Source organism: Leptonychotes weddellii, chromosome 2, assembly GCF_054177405.1.
Source record: "Leptonychotes weddellii isolate Sample4059 chromosome 2, ASM5417740v2, whole genome shotgun sequence".
NCBI classification, from domain to species: Eukaryota; Metazoa; Chordata; class Mammalia; order Carnivora; family Phocidae; genus Leptonychotes; species Leptonychotes weddellii.
Window position 1 is genome coordinate 49624611 of NC_138370.1, and position 15001 is coordinate 49639611.

General features: G+C 34.8%; 1 protein-coding gene across 1 annotated transcript in view; it reads left to right on the top strand.

Moving 5' to 3' along the window:
- The window catches only part of NEK1 (NIMA related kinase 1), a 226475-nt gene that overhangs the window by 74365 nt on the left and 137109 nt on the right, over positions 1 to 15001 (top strand). The window contains exon 18 of the mRNA XM_081812908.1: positions 5984 to 6104. Coding sequence (XP_081669034.1) covers positions 5984 to 6104 — 121 coding nt within the window. The remainder of the gene's footprint in view (positions 1 to 5983; positions 6105 to 15001) is intronic.

Below are 15001 nucleotides of genomic sequence, written 5' to 3' on the forward strand. Positions count from 1 at the left end.
TTTTTTAAAGATTTTATTTATTTATTTGACAGAGAAAGACACAGCGAGAGAGGGAACACAAACGGGGAGTGGGAGAGGGAGAAGCAGACTCCCTGCCGAGCAGGGAGCCCGATGCGGGACTCGATCCAGGGACTCCAGGATCATGACCTGAGCCGAAGGCAGTCGCTTAACCAACTGAGCCACCCAGGCGCCCTTTAATCAATTTTTATTTAACATTTTTACCATAACATTTTCCCATGCTAAAATTGTTTTCAAGGGAATTTTGATGTCTCTGTACGATTCCAGGGCCTGAATTACCATAATTTGTGTAACAAATCTCCTACTGTAATCCATTGTTTGTAATTTTTAATTTTTTTGGAATTTTTTTTGCCAAATTTTATTTTTTGTTCCTCATTTCTGTATAATAAAATCTTAGAAGTACAATTATTGGATTACAGAAGTTGGTCAGTTATGTTCTTGGTGAAGATTCTAGAAAGAAATGTTAATATATTTATTAAATTTATTAAATATATGTATTTATTAACTAAATATTAACTAAATATTAGCTAAATATAACTAACTAAATATTATTAACTAAATATAACTAAATTTCTGTTTGGAAAAACTGTACCAATTTATGTTCAATCTAACAATATGTGATAGTGCCCATTTTATTACGCTCTGGCCAGTACCAGTAGCTTTTTAGGAGCTAAAGAAGTTTTTTAAAAATATAAAATTTGAAATTAAAGTAGTAGAGGAGGTGAAGTTTTCACTATATTCTATACTGGTTACGTAAAAGGATATTGATAAACTAGGCACCTGTAAGAATAGCAATTTATGAAGATGATGATAATGATAAAAATAGGAGCTAATATTTAGTTGGGCACTTTCTGCCAAGACCAGTTTGAAGTAATTTACATATATAGTCAATTCACATTATTTGTGGAGTGTGTGTTTGTGAATTTGACTACTTGCTAAAATTTATATACAACCCCACAATCAGTACTCCCAGTGCTTTCATGGACATTCGTGGATGTGTACAGAGCAGCAAAAAATTTTGAGTTGTCTGGTGCATGTATTCCAATCTGAGCTTGAAAAGGCGATGCTTTGCTTTCTTGTTTCAGCACTCATAAACAAATGTAGTTTTAGTGGTGTATTTATTACCGAACTTTGCATTTTTGTGCATCATCTTGGTGATTTCACTGATTAAAATGGCCCTCAAACAGCACTGAAGTGCTCTCTGATGTTCCTAAGTGCAGGAAGGCTGTGATGTATCTCATGGAGAAAATATTTATGTCAAATAAGCTTTGCTCCATTGTGAGAAAGAGTGTTGTTGCCTGTGTTGTTGGCCGAGACGAGAGTTCAGGCTATATACATTAAATAAGGCGTCTTTAAATAGAAACACACATCAAACAGTGTTATATATCAATCCATTGTGGAAGATATTGTAACAAGAGGCTCGTAGGAACATAACCCTATATTTTTCCTAGGGGTGGTGGTTCAGTATTGGCTAATTCAGTGTTCATGGTGACCTTACAGAACATGACTACTCTGAATAATGGGAATTGACCATAGTATTAACTCATTTATTTATCACCAATGCCATGGGGCAGGTATTAAAATTTTCCCTGTTTTACAGATTAAGGAATTGAGGTACTGCATAAACAAATAATTTTTTGAAGGCCACGTAACTATTTATTAGTAAAACCAGAAGTCGAAAGTGGACAGTTTGTTTCCAAAGTTCACTCACTTGACTGTTGTGCCATATTGACTTTAGTGAGGATTAAAACAATTTATTAGGAAAATTAAAGAAGCTGGGAGAATTTAGCCACCATTAAAGAAAGCATGCTTAAAGGAGCAAGCCTAGAAAAATTGGATGGCTTTTCATGTAAAAGAGAAATTAGACTTATATATATTTCCACCATGTAGAATTATTATGACTCGGAGAAGTTGAGGAACTGGTTTTAGCCCAATATGAGGGCTGTTCAGTGGCTGGCCTGTCGTGGGATTTAATGAATGTCCTCAAACTGAAGCTATTAAACTAGAGGTTTGAATGACCATGTGTCAGGTATATCCAGATGGGAATAGAGGAATGCTTTATTCATCAAGAAGTTAGACTAGTTAGTACTTAAGGTCTCCTCCCATTTAAATACAATGATTCTTTTGTCTTGTACATTTTAGTGGCCACTGGCATTAAAGAACATTTTCTCCACACTGTCATAATAACTGGTTTTATTGTAATTTGTATGTCATTGTCTTTTCTGGTCAGTTCTTTTCCCTAATTCAAACTGAATCAGCAAATTGATATTTATGGTCAACTCACTCTTTCAAATTCTCTTTTCTTATATTTTGGATCGCCCCTATTTGCCTGCTCCCCTCTTTATGGCTTTACCTATTTTTCCTCTTCCCTTATTAATAACTCTGGCCAGTCTGACTTTGCTTGTATCTGTCTTAACACGCCTCTTCAATTAGCTTTTTCTTTAAGACTTCTTTTAGAGCAGTTTTAGGTTTACAGCAAAACTGAGAGAGAAGGTACAGAGATTTCCCATCATTATCTCTGTCCCCACATTTACAAGGCCTTTCCCCTTATCAGCATCCCCCATCAGAGTGGTACACTGTTGCAGCTGATGAACTTACATTCAATTAGTTTTTTAATATTAGAGCCTGAGCCATGTAAGACCATTTTATAAAACTATTGAGTGCCTCTTAACACTTACGTTTTATAGGTGCTTTTATTTTTCCAAGTCTTTTTCTTTCTATTGCATCATTTAATTTGGGTAAAGCTGACAGCAGTTCCATTCCATCAGATCGACATTATGCCACTTAAACAGAGGAGGAAGCTTAATGAGTAAACCCCCTACATTCTTTTCTCATCTCCTTAACTCTATACCACTCCAGCTCTTCTACCTTAAACCATATTGACTCATTTTTTATTTCTCAGATTATTTTTTCTACCTGGATTGCTACTTATTTTTGTGTTGTTTTTACCTCTTAATCACCCATAATCATCCTTCAAAATTTTTAAATATCCCTTACCCGTAAAGGATCTGAGCCATGGATGTGAAGTAACCTACCCAGATGTTGGCACTTATTCATGCCTTTGTAATAAGAAAAGGAAAGGGAAGAACTTACTCCTTTTTCCCCCCCCTCTCTTTTCAGGATGAGAAAAGGGGTTGTCTTAGAATAATTACTTCTTTTTAACTCATTTTAATGTCTCTGTATTTTACTTTGCTAATTCCTAATTTCTTAGGTTTATATATTTATATAGTAATTGTGGTTTATATAGTGTTTGTTATTACTTTACTATTAATCTAGATTATTGTTTTACTGATTTGTTTTTTAAAGATTTTATTTATTTATTTGAGAGAGAGAATGAGAGAGAGAGAGCACATGAGATGGGGGAGGGTCAGAGGGAGAAGCAGACCCCCTGCTAAGCAAGGAGCCCGATATGGGACTCGATCCGGGGACTCCAGGATCATGACCTGAGCCGAAGGCAGTTGCTCAACCAACTGAGCCACCCAGGCACCCTGTTTTACTGATTTTAAGTGGAGTAATTTTGGAACTCAAAAGATGGAGAAGATAGAGTGTTTAATTTGTCTAAAATAGTATGTGCTATGAATTCTTAATAATGTTTAAGGAAGAAAATGACCATTGAATAAATTGACTATTTCTGGTTTATTTCTATGAAGGTAGCATGAACAGTTTGTGCCAATAGTTTAGCAGTTTTACTGTTTTAGAGAGGAATAAGAATATAAGTATGGGTTCTTATTTTAGTGTATATGAAGTAGTAAACAAATGTGAAAAATAAAGACAGTTTACTTAGAGGTTTTTAAGTGTTATGAGGGGTCATAGAATTAATTAAACTGATTTTGTCCTATTAATAAGATTCATTACTCTCATTTTTGTATATTGAATCAACCTTGCATTTTTGGAACTCTGTTTTATACATCTTTACATCTTCAAAGACAGATATAGTATAATACTGGCAAATAGTTGACACTTAATAAGTATTTGTTTAATAAATGAGAGGCAAAAAGAAATAATAATGTTAAGCAAAAATCACTACAGGTTTTAAGTTTGTGATTGAAAGCAGTGATTTATGTAAACCTGCTTATTTAAACCATCTTAGGAAAAGACTATTCAGTGAAGCTAAACCTATAAATCATATAAATAAATAGAACAGGAGTACTTTATATATTTAAATGGTATGAAAATCTATAAATTAAAACCATTATATATATGACCAGGTTTTACTAAAATAATTCTGTGCAGCTGTTGTATTAACATATGTCAGTTGGAGGTTTAGACTGACAAACATTGGACATAGTATCTTAGGATGGGAAATGAAACATGTTTTACTTTTATAAAGGTCAGAGATGCAGTCAGGATACAAAGCAGAGAGATCAGCAATTTTATTTAGTTGTAAGTGGTGGTGTAAGCTTCCAGGACCCCCCCAAAAGAGCCTTACCCGTAGACATGCAGCTTCAGATTACATGTCTGAGTGTCATATCCTCTTAAAGTTTATGGGCCCTCTTCAGGCCCAACCTTATATAAAGGGACTATAGCTGACTAGGATACAGCCTTGCCTGGATATATGCAGGGAGGTATGTTGCATCCAGACTAGATATTAATCTCATAATTATACGGTGCATAGTATGACTGCTAGAGGATAACACATGTGCACTACAGAGGCATAAACAAATTTCTTATTCATTGTTCTTAATCTACTCAAACTACCATGGGTTATGAAGTACATTTCTGAATTTGGTGATGTGGAACTAGATACATACACCTGACAGTCACAATAAAAGGCTCTTAACCAGTTATTGGAATTATCTAATCTTAGAAAATTCCAATGATGGAAATCAGGAAGTGTTTAAATCTTTTGGAAGACAGGAAAGACATTACTTCATGTATTATTCAGAACATAGTTATGATCTTAAAGAGAGGCTGTAGCAAGTTTGTGTGCCTTAGTAGCCAAAATCTGAGTGGAAGCACAGCCAATCACTTGTTCATCTTTTTAACTCACCTCCAAAATTAACTGCAGTTGATATTATGCTATGAGTTCTCTGATTGTTGGGGCTGGGTTTTATTTATTTTTGTATCTTTCAAAATATATTAACAGGCAGGCATAATATGTAAAAGGCACAATATATATTAGGTACAATAGAACAGGTATAGTATATATTAGATGTTCAACAAATGTTTATATATATATTTTAAACTAAAACCTAAATTTTTAAAATTTAAAAAAAATTTTTAGAGAGAGGGAGCACATGCTAGCAGGGATGGGAGGCGCAGAGGGAGAGGGGTAGAGGGAATCTTAAGCAAGCTCCACACCCAGTGCAGAGCCCGACTCAGGCCTCAGTCTCACAACCCTGAGATCATGACCTGAGCAGAAATCAAGAGTCGATGCTTAACCAACTGAACCAGCCAGGTGCCCTTATATTTTTTATTTGTAGTCTAAACTCAACATGTTTACATTCTTTTATAATTGTCAGAGAAAGATACAGAAATATAACCTGTGCATTTTATTTTTAATAGTTGTGATACTCAAGGAATTTAGACATTGCTTTTTAACTGTATTTTGAAAACTCACAAACTTTTTATTCATTTTTGAATTTGTATTTCAGTTTTGAAATTGCTACTGTACTGCATTAATTTTACTTCAATGCTGTTTAAAGAAGGTTCTTAGATATATTTGGTACAGAGTTCTGAGATAAGTTTCACTACTGGGAAACTATTGAGATTCTCCTATAATTAAATATAGTCCAAAATAATAAATGTGAGAGAAACCTTCTTGATAAGATTTGGAGTAGTAGTATAGATTTTACTTCTATTTAAAATAGTGAAGAATGTGATTTAGGTAGTAGTAAAATATGTAGCTATTTTTTCATTACAGGGGAAGGTTTTATTTCATATTCTGCAACAAAGAAAACATTTAGAATAAGTCTAATTTTTAACTTTTTGAAATACTTAATGTTCAGAATTTCTGACTTTGCTATTTGTCCAAATTACTCAGGCAAAAGGGGCAGCTAGCTGTGGAAAGAGCTAAACAAGTAGAAGAGTTCCTACAACGAAAACGGGAAGCACGGCAAAATAAAGCTCGAGCTGAAGGACATATGGTACGATTTTTTTTTTTTTGAGATTTTGAACATATTAATATTCAAAGTGAAGGTCTGGAACAAGGTAGGTATAAATGAATTCTAAATCTTTACGAACATTTACTCTAAACTTTACAGAGTATAAAGTTGTGATAATGTCTTTACCATATGTCTTCTGCCATATCTTATACCAAGGTGAAATTCTATCAATGATTTGGTTAATTAGGAGTAAGTTCATAGCTGTAATCTTCCTTTAAAAAGAGAAGTAGATAAAGCAACCTAGATATTTATATTAAAACAAATGAGTTTTTACATTGCTAGGTTTGTTTTTTCATACATGCTTTTGGTTTTAAATACTTTTAAGTAGCAAAGAATTTTAAAAGAAAAATGGGAAACATTTTGATAAATATAAGTGTAACTATGTATTTTCTCAAACACACATTAGAAGCAAAAGTATATTAAAACCTCCATTATGCCAGCTAACTTAATTAAGTCATGTATCCAAGAAGATATTAACAGTTTTTAGATAATCATTTTAGTAGTTAAAACTTAATAGTTTTGACTTGTAGAGGTGCACAAATGCCTTTTGACCTTTTGTCCACAGAACAACTGATGATTGTTTCTATCAGCACACCACACCATGAAGCATCCTGCTAACATAGAAAATAGGTCAATTATATGGTAGTGTACTTGGATTACATTTATAACTACTATAAGTTCATAAGTGGTATCTTTGTGAGTTAATTATTTCAGTTGAGGATATTTTTCTTTGAAATAATGTCATCAAAATATACTTATATTTTTTAATGGTTACCCTTTATATTTTTAACGCATGAATTTGTTTTTCTAATTTTGGAATTAATCTGTATTTGTATCCTTCCTGTAGATAGTAGAAGAGAACCTCCTGTGTTTTCTCTTACCCCATATCTCCAAAGTTAATAGCATCTGGAATTTTAGTTAGATTTTAATTTAAAATATTTTAAAACAATTATTAGACTTGTCAAGATTTATATATTTCTTTCCTCATCATTACATTCTACTATTCTGCCCTCACTTTATTTTTCTTTATGATGGAGAATATTCTCTGGCAATTCTTTTGGACAGAAACTTCCCAAGATATGTTGGGAATTGTCTTTATTTTGTCCTCATGCTTAAATGATAAGTTGTAGTAGTGGTCAGTTGGTGAATATGCTTAGCATTTGTATGCCTGAAAAATTATTTTGCCTTCTTTTTTGAAAAATATTTTTGGTGAGTGTAATATTATAGGTTGATATTTTTTTCTTTCTGTACTTTAAAGATGTTTCTCTAGTTATCTTCTGGCATGTCTGTTTCTGATAAGAAGTTCACTGTCATTCTTATCTTTTTCCTATATATGTAATATGTCTTTTTTCTCTACTGACTTGTAACATTTTATCACTGGAAACAGTTTGATTACAGTGTAGCTTAGTGTAGTTTTCTTCATGTTTATTTTGTTGGGATTCACTGAGTTTCTTGGATCTGTGGATTTACAATTTTCATCAAGTTTGGAAGAATTTCACCTATTTATTAAAAAATATTTTTCTGTTCTCTCTCTGATTCTGAGACTCTCAGTACCCATTCACTAGACCATGTGATGCTCTCTCAACAGCTCATTGAGGGTCCGTTCATTTTTTTTCACTCTCTTTTCTATTTTTCATTTTGGATAGCTTTTATTTCTGTATCTTCAGGTTCATTAATCTTGTCTTCTGCTTTGTCTAATCTATTAATCCCATGCAGACATTGTATTTCTTTTTAATCTCAGAAAATTTTTTCATCTTGTATTTTTTTATTTCTTAAAGTTTATTTGGGTCATTTTTATACTTTCCATTTCTCTCTTTATAATGTTTATGTTTTTCTCTACATTCTTGAATTTGAAGATAATAGCTGTTTTAATGACCTTTAATAATTCTGTTATCTTTGTCATTTCTGATTGATTTTTCTCTTCATTGCAGTCTTTTCCTACTTCTTCACATACCTCGTAATTTATGATTGGATGCCAGGTATTGTGTGTGTGTATAAAAATTTTGGATTTTTTCATATTTAAGTATGTTGGGGCTTTATTCTGGGATGCAGTTAAGTAACTAGGAAATGGTTTTGAGTCTTTCAGAGTTTGCTTTTAAGTTCTGCTAAGGCAGATCCAGAACAGCCTTAAGTCTAGAACTAATTTGGCCCCATTGCTTCAGCTACTGCTTCTTTCCTTTTTCTCCTTAAGAGAATGCCTATTAGAGGGATAGATTGGAACTTTCATCAAATGTCCTTTTGTCTGTACTTCTGTTTCACCCTTTTTATCCCTTTCTCATCCTTTTTATCCCTTTCTCTCTTACTGCTATATTTTAGAAATATTCCTAGGCCTGGTTTTTAGCTCACTAATATAGTCTTAAGTGTTGTCTACTCTACAGTTCAGCCCACCTAATGAGTTTCTTCTTTTGATTTAGAAACTTGTGTTTTCATGTCCATGAAATGTAATTCGTTTTCCCCTAAATCTCCTTAATCATATTCTCATTTTTCTGATAATACTACAGTTATTGCAAAATCTTGTTTTTAGTGTGCTATTATTGGTTTCCTCCGTTTTTGAGTTCTCTTATTTCACAGTGTTGGCATTCGTCAAACCTTGGTGTTCTTGACAGTATTCACATTTGGGAGTGGCTATTTTATTGCTCATTACCTTTGTTTGAATGACCTCCTGGTGAGATGGGAGAGTGTTACTGACCTGTCCCCAGCACAGTTTTCAGTGGGAGTAGAGAATGGATGGAACTGGTATTGATATTCTGTTAGGCAGATATCTCAACAGTTTATTTTCTGGGCTAAGGAGACTCTCATTCTTCTTCATTATAACCAGTCATTCAGAGGATTAGCCTGTCTTTTACCACTACGCCCTCTCTGGTCACTCCTATCTGAAGGTAACTAACTGCTTTCTGGCTTGTGGAGATGAGTAATGCAATGGAGGTAATCCTCTTACTGCAACCACTGTTGTCTGCTCCTAGACCTTCTCATGTTCTTAGCTTCCAACAAGTCTGAGAGCATGCTTAATGCTGCTCACATCTTCTGTGATAGTATTCTTTCTGACATGCTTTTGCTAGGGAAATTTCTCACTTAAAACTGATTTTGTATACTTTTCTTTATCTCTGGGTTCCTTATGTACTTGGGACTACCAAGAGTTTTGCTTGTTTTTGAGTGCTGATATGTATTCACTTAAAACAACTTTCTTCTAGGATTTTGCAAGAAGGGAAGCAATAGTGTCATGTTGCCATCTTACAAACAGAATTTAGTATTTTTTTTTAAAGATTTTATTTATTTTTTTTTGACAGAGAGAGACACAGCGAGAGAGGGAGCACAAGCAGGGGGAGTGAGAGAGGGAGAAGCAGGCTTCCTGTGGAGTGGGGAGCCTGATGCAGGGCTCTGTGCCAGGACCCTGGGATCATGAACTGAGCTGAAGGCCGATGCTTAATGACTGAGCCACCCAGGCGCCCCCAGAATTTAGTATTTTTATTTTCTTATCATTAAAAAAAACCTTAAATACTTAGAGATCAGCAGTGCATTTTGACTGATTTTTTATATGACCTTCCAAGATTCATTTTGTTAAACTATACAGAATTTCTTCATTCCCTAGATGACTAAGTGTATACATAAAACTTTACCTTAGAAAGATGTGGGTAAGAGTGAAGAATTTCTATTTTTCTATTTTATATTGGGTATTGCATCATATATTAAGTTTTGTCTATCTGCTAATTTAAAAACAAGGCAGTTAAACATTTTTGGGGTAGTAGGTTAATTAATTAAAGGTTACTTAATTAAAGCTTACTCAGATGTAGTTTGTCTCTAGAGTAATTTATCATCTTAATGTTGAATAAGAATATATACACTAGTAATGTGAGGCAATGAATAGAAGTGAGAGCTAAAGTTAACTGTTGGGAAGGCCTCACAGATTTTAAGTTTGAAGTTAGAACTTTTTTATAATGAGATAGAGGTACTATTTAAAGTTTGCCTCTCTGTATTAGTTTTCTATTGCTGTGTAACAAATTACCATAAACTTAGTAGCTTAAAGCAACACAAATTTATTACAGTTTCTGTGATCAGGAATCTGACATGTTTTAACTGGATCCTCAGCTCATGGTTGCATAAAGCTAAAATCATGGTGTCAGCCATCTGTGTCCTTATCTGAGGCTCAAGTAGGGCAAGATCTTCTTCACTGCTTAGAGTGTTCGTAGAATTCTTTTTCTTGCTGTTAAAGGATTGAGGTCTTCATTGTCTGACTAGCTTTTGACCAGGGGTCCATCTCATTTCTAAGAGACCACTGTCAGGTCTTTGCCATGTGGCCCCCTTCATCTCAGCAACAGATAACTTTTTGTGCATCAAACCCCTCCCATGCTTCAAATTCCTGACTGCCACTTCTACACCCAGCAGGAGAAAACTCTAATATTAAAGAGCTCATGTGATATCACTTCACACCTGTCAAAATGGCTAGTATCAAAATAAGAAATAGTGTTGGTGAGGACATGGAGGAAAGAGAGCCCTTGTGCTCTGAGCAGTAATGTAAATTGGTGCAGCCACTGTGGAAAATAGTATGGAAGTTCCTCATAAAATTAAAAATAGAAATACCAGCTGACTTAGCATTTCCATTTCTGGTTATTTACCCAAAATAAACAAAGATACTAATTCAAAAAGATATATGCACCCCTGTCTTTATTGCAGCGTTATTTACAATAGCCAAGATATGGAAGCAGCCTAAGTATCCATTGATAGATGAATGAATAAAGAAGATATTGTATGTGTGTACACACACACACATACATGCGCATGCACACACACATACATGCACACTCATAGGAATACTACTCAGCCATGTAAAATAATGAAATCTTCACATGGATAGACCCAGAAGATGTTATGCTAAGTGAAATAAGTTAGGGAAAGACAATAAACTGTATGACTTCATTTAAATATGGAATCTAAAAAACAAAGTAGAAATGGACTCATAAATACAGAGAACAAATTGGTGGCTGCCAGAGGGGCAAAGGGTGAGAGGATGAACAAAATAGGTGAAGGGGATTAAGTGGTACAAACTTCCAGTTATAAAATAAATAAGTGATGGGGATATAAATTATAGCATAGGATTTATAGTCAGTTATGTTGTAGTAAGTATGTATAGTGACAGATGGTAACTAGACTTACTGTAGGATCATTTTGTAATGGAAATAGATGCTGAATCACTCAGTTGTACACCTGAAACTAATATAATATTGTATGTCAACATTACTTCAGTTTAAAAAAAAAGAAATAGCTCACAAATATCTCCTATCGATGAATAAATATGTAAACAAATAAATGGCTCATGTGATTGGTCAGGCCCACTGGATAATGTCTCTATTTTAATGTCAGTCATCCCATTTAACATCACCTAATTGTGTAGATAAAATCCATCGTATATAAAGTGCTGGGGATTATATAGCATTTGTAAGCCTGGTGGAGCAGTAAGGGTAACAAGAAACCTTGGAGCTTTTAAAATTCTGCCTATCACACTCCCTTTGCCTTTAATTTTAGAGACTACATCTGGGGACAGTAGACTAGGCTAGGTGAAGGAGCTCCTTTTAAGTGCTGTCTTTATCAACATGCTTGATAGGACAATATTCTACCCAGGTCTTCAAACAAGAACTTTTTTAGAAATTGGTTTTATTAATAGTTGCAATTTAAATACAATGAAAGTCACTACTCTTAAGTGTATATCACAATGAGTATGGACAAAGTAGTCATGTAACCACTGCCACAATCATGGTATAGCACTATCCCATCATCACTTAAGTTTTCTCATCTCACAATAAGAAAAACAAAATTTGTGGGCACCTGGGTGGCTCAGTTGGTTAAATGACTGCCTTCAGCCCAGGTCATGATCCTGGGGTCCTGGATCGAGTCCCACATCGGGCTCCCCCTGCTCTGTGGGGAGCCTGCTTCTCCCTCTGCCTCTGCTTGCCACTCCCCCTGCTTGTGCGTGCACACTCTCTCTCTCTGTCAAATAAATAAATAAATCTTTAAAAAAAGATTTGTAACTGTATATGATGATTCATGCTAACCAAACTTCTTGTGATAATTATTTTTTCATATATACATATATCAGGTCATTATGTTGTACGCCTTGAATTGGTACAATGTTATGTGGTAATTATATTTCAATAAAACTGGGGGGAGGGTTTTTTGGTGTCCCTTTGGAGTCAATCTGCCACCAACTATAGGAAACAACTGATGTGCTTCCTGTCACTATAGTTTTGTCTTTTTATTTTTATTTATTTATTTTATTTATTTATTTAAGATTTTTATTTATTTGTGAGAGAGAATGAGCAGTGGGGAGAGGCAGAAGGGGGGAGAGAGAGAGATTGAGAGAGAGAGAAGCAGACTCACTGCTGAACAGGAATCCCATCGCAGGGCTCAGTCCCAGGACCTGGAGATCATGACCTGAGCTGAAGGCAGATGCTCAACCTACTGAGCCACCCGGGTCCCCCAGTTTTATCTTTTTAAAAATCTTATGCAGGGGGCACCTCTCTGGCTCAGTGGGAAGAGCATGTGACTCTTGATCTAGGGATCATGAGTTTGAGTACCATGTTGGGTGTAGAGATTACTTAAATAAAAATTTTTAAAAAGTAAAGATTTTTATTAATCTATCAATTATATAATATATAGTTTTTTAAAATTTTATTTTATTATGTTAGTCACCATACAGTACATCATTAGTTTTTGATGAAGTGTTCCATGATTCATTGTTTTCATATAGCACCCAGTGCTCCATGCAATCAATACATGCCCTCCTTAATACCCATCACTGGGCTAACCCATCCCCCCACCCATAATATATAGTTTTTTGAGGTTGATATATATCAGTAGTTTGTTCTTTTTTATTCCATATTGAGTCATATTCCATTGTGTGGATGTATCACAATTTGTTTATTCCTCAGTTGATGGACATTTGTGTAGTTTCTGAAAGAGATGCCTTTAAACTTGTTGGAGTAATGTGAAAATTAAGTTCACAAACTTATATGCATACGTGTATAATTGGTTAGCCTGTCCTTCCTAGGGAGCCCTTCTTTCTGAATTGGCATATCCCTCCTTATTATGTGTAACTTAGCTAGTGACTATTTTTATATTCAGGCTTCTGAACATTGCTGAGGGAAATTAAAGTTCTGATGATTAATGTCAGATCAGGTTTTGGTCTCTGGCTTCAGCCAAGCTGTCAGTCCTGCTAGCAATCCTTTTATATCTTCATGGTCAGTAGCCTCTCTCATTGTCCACTGTGGAAATTTTCTTCAATAATTTTACCCTTTATCTTTCTATGAAGATAATCATGATTTCATCATTATTTCACAGAGAAAATTGGGCTTACAAGGCCCACATTTCCTCACATTTTCTGCCCCTAAACTTATAGATTTATAATTGTACCAAATTTTTCTTTGTTTTCTCTAGTCTCGGAGAAGGACAGAACTTCCTCTATTCAAAAGTAATTTCTCCCATTCCATCCTATTTGATAGTTATACTACTAATTGTTAACATCTCATTTATTGGGTATTTGCTATATGTTAGTTGTCGTTCTAAGTTCTTGTATTACTTCTAATCTCACAACAGTTCTCTGAGGTAGATTCTTTTACATTCGTATTTTACATCCTACTGAGGCATAAAGAAATTAACTAGATCAAGCTTTACAGCTGCTAAATAATAGAATAAGTATCTAAATTTCTGTAGTCTGGGGGCGCCTGGGTGGCTCAGTTGGGCATCTGCCTTTGGCTCAGATTGTGATCTTAGGGTCCTGAGATCGAGCCCCGTGTTGGGCTCCCTGTTCAGTGGGGAGTCTGCTTCTCCCTCTGCCCCTTTTCCTTCTGCCCCTGCTCGTGTGCTCGCTCACTCTCTCTCTCTCCCTATCCCTCAAATAAATAAATAAAATCTTTTAAAAAAATAAATTTCTGTAGTCTGACTTTAGAGTCCACACTTTCATCTTTTTACTTAAGGGCCTTCTTGCCCTTGCTATTCCTTCATTCCTAATGTTCCAGGTTTTCTTAAGTCATTTCTGTCTATAGAAATTCCTTTAGCAGTTCTTTTGGATCAGGCCTGCTAGCTATAAATCTTCTTATTTCTGATGTAGTATTTTGGGTTGACAGTTCATTTCTTTTAACATTGAAAACATGTTACTTCTCTTTCTCCTATGTAGTTTTTATTTATTTATTTATTTATTTATTTGACAGAGACACAGCGAGAGAGGGAACACAAGCAGGGGGAGTGGGAGAAGGAGAAGCAGGCTTCCCGTGGAGCAGGAGCCCGATGTGGGACTCGATCCCAGGACCCTAGGATCATGACCTGAGCCAAAGGCAGATGCTTAACAACTGAGCCACCAGGCGCCCCTGTCCTATGTAGTTTTTAAGGAGAAATCCTCACCCACTCAAATTATTTTTCTCTGGATGCTTTAAAATTTTTTTTGCTTGTCTTTAGTTTCAGCACTGTAAATTGTCTTTGGCAAGGATTTCTTTAGGTTTATTCTGTTGGTAGTTTGCTAAGTTTCTTGAACTTGTAGATTTATGCCTTATGCCATTTTTGAGCCATTGCTTCTTCAGGTATTTTTTTTTTTTTTTAGCACTGTATTCTTTTCTTCTCTGGGTCTCTGATGACATGAAAGTTAGATCTTTGTTCTTGTTTCAACAGTTCGTGAAGCTCTGTTCAGTTTTTTCCAGTTTCTTTTCTGTTACTCAGATTGGATAATTTCTATCCTGATTTCAGGTTTTCTTACTCTTGCCCCTTTCATTGTCATTTTGCTAGTTTGACTCATCAAGTGCGTGTTTTTTATTTTGGCAGTTGTATGTTTCATTTCTTGTGTTTCCATTTGGTTTTCTTTATCTTTTATTCCTTTGCTAATACTTTCTATTTTA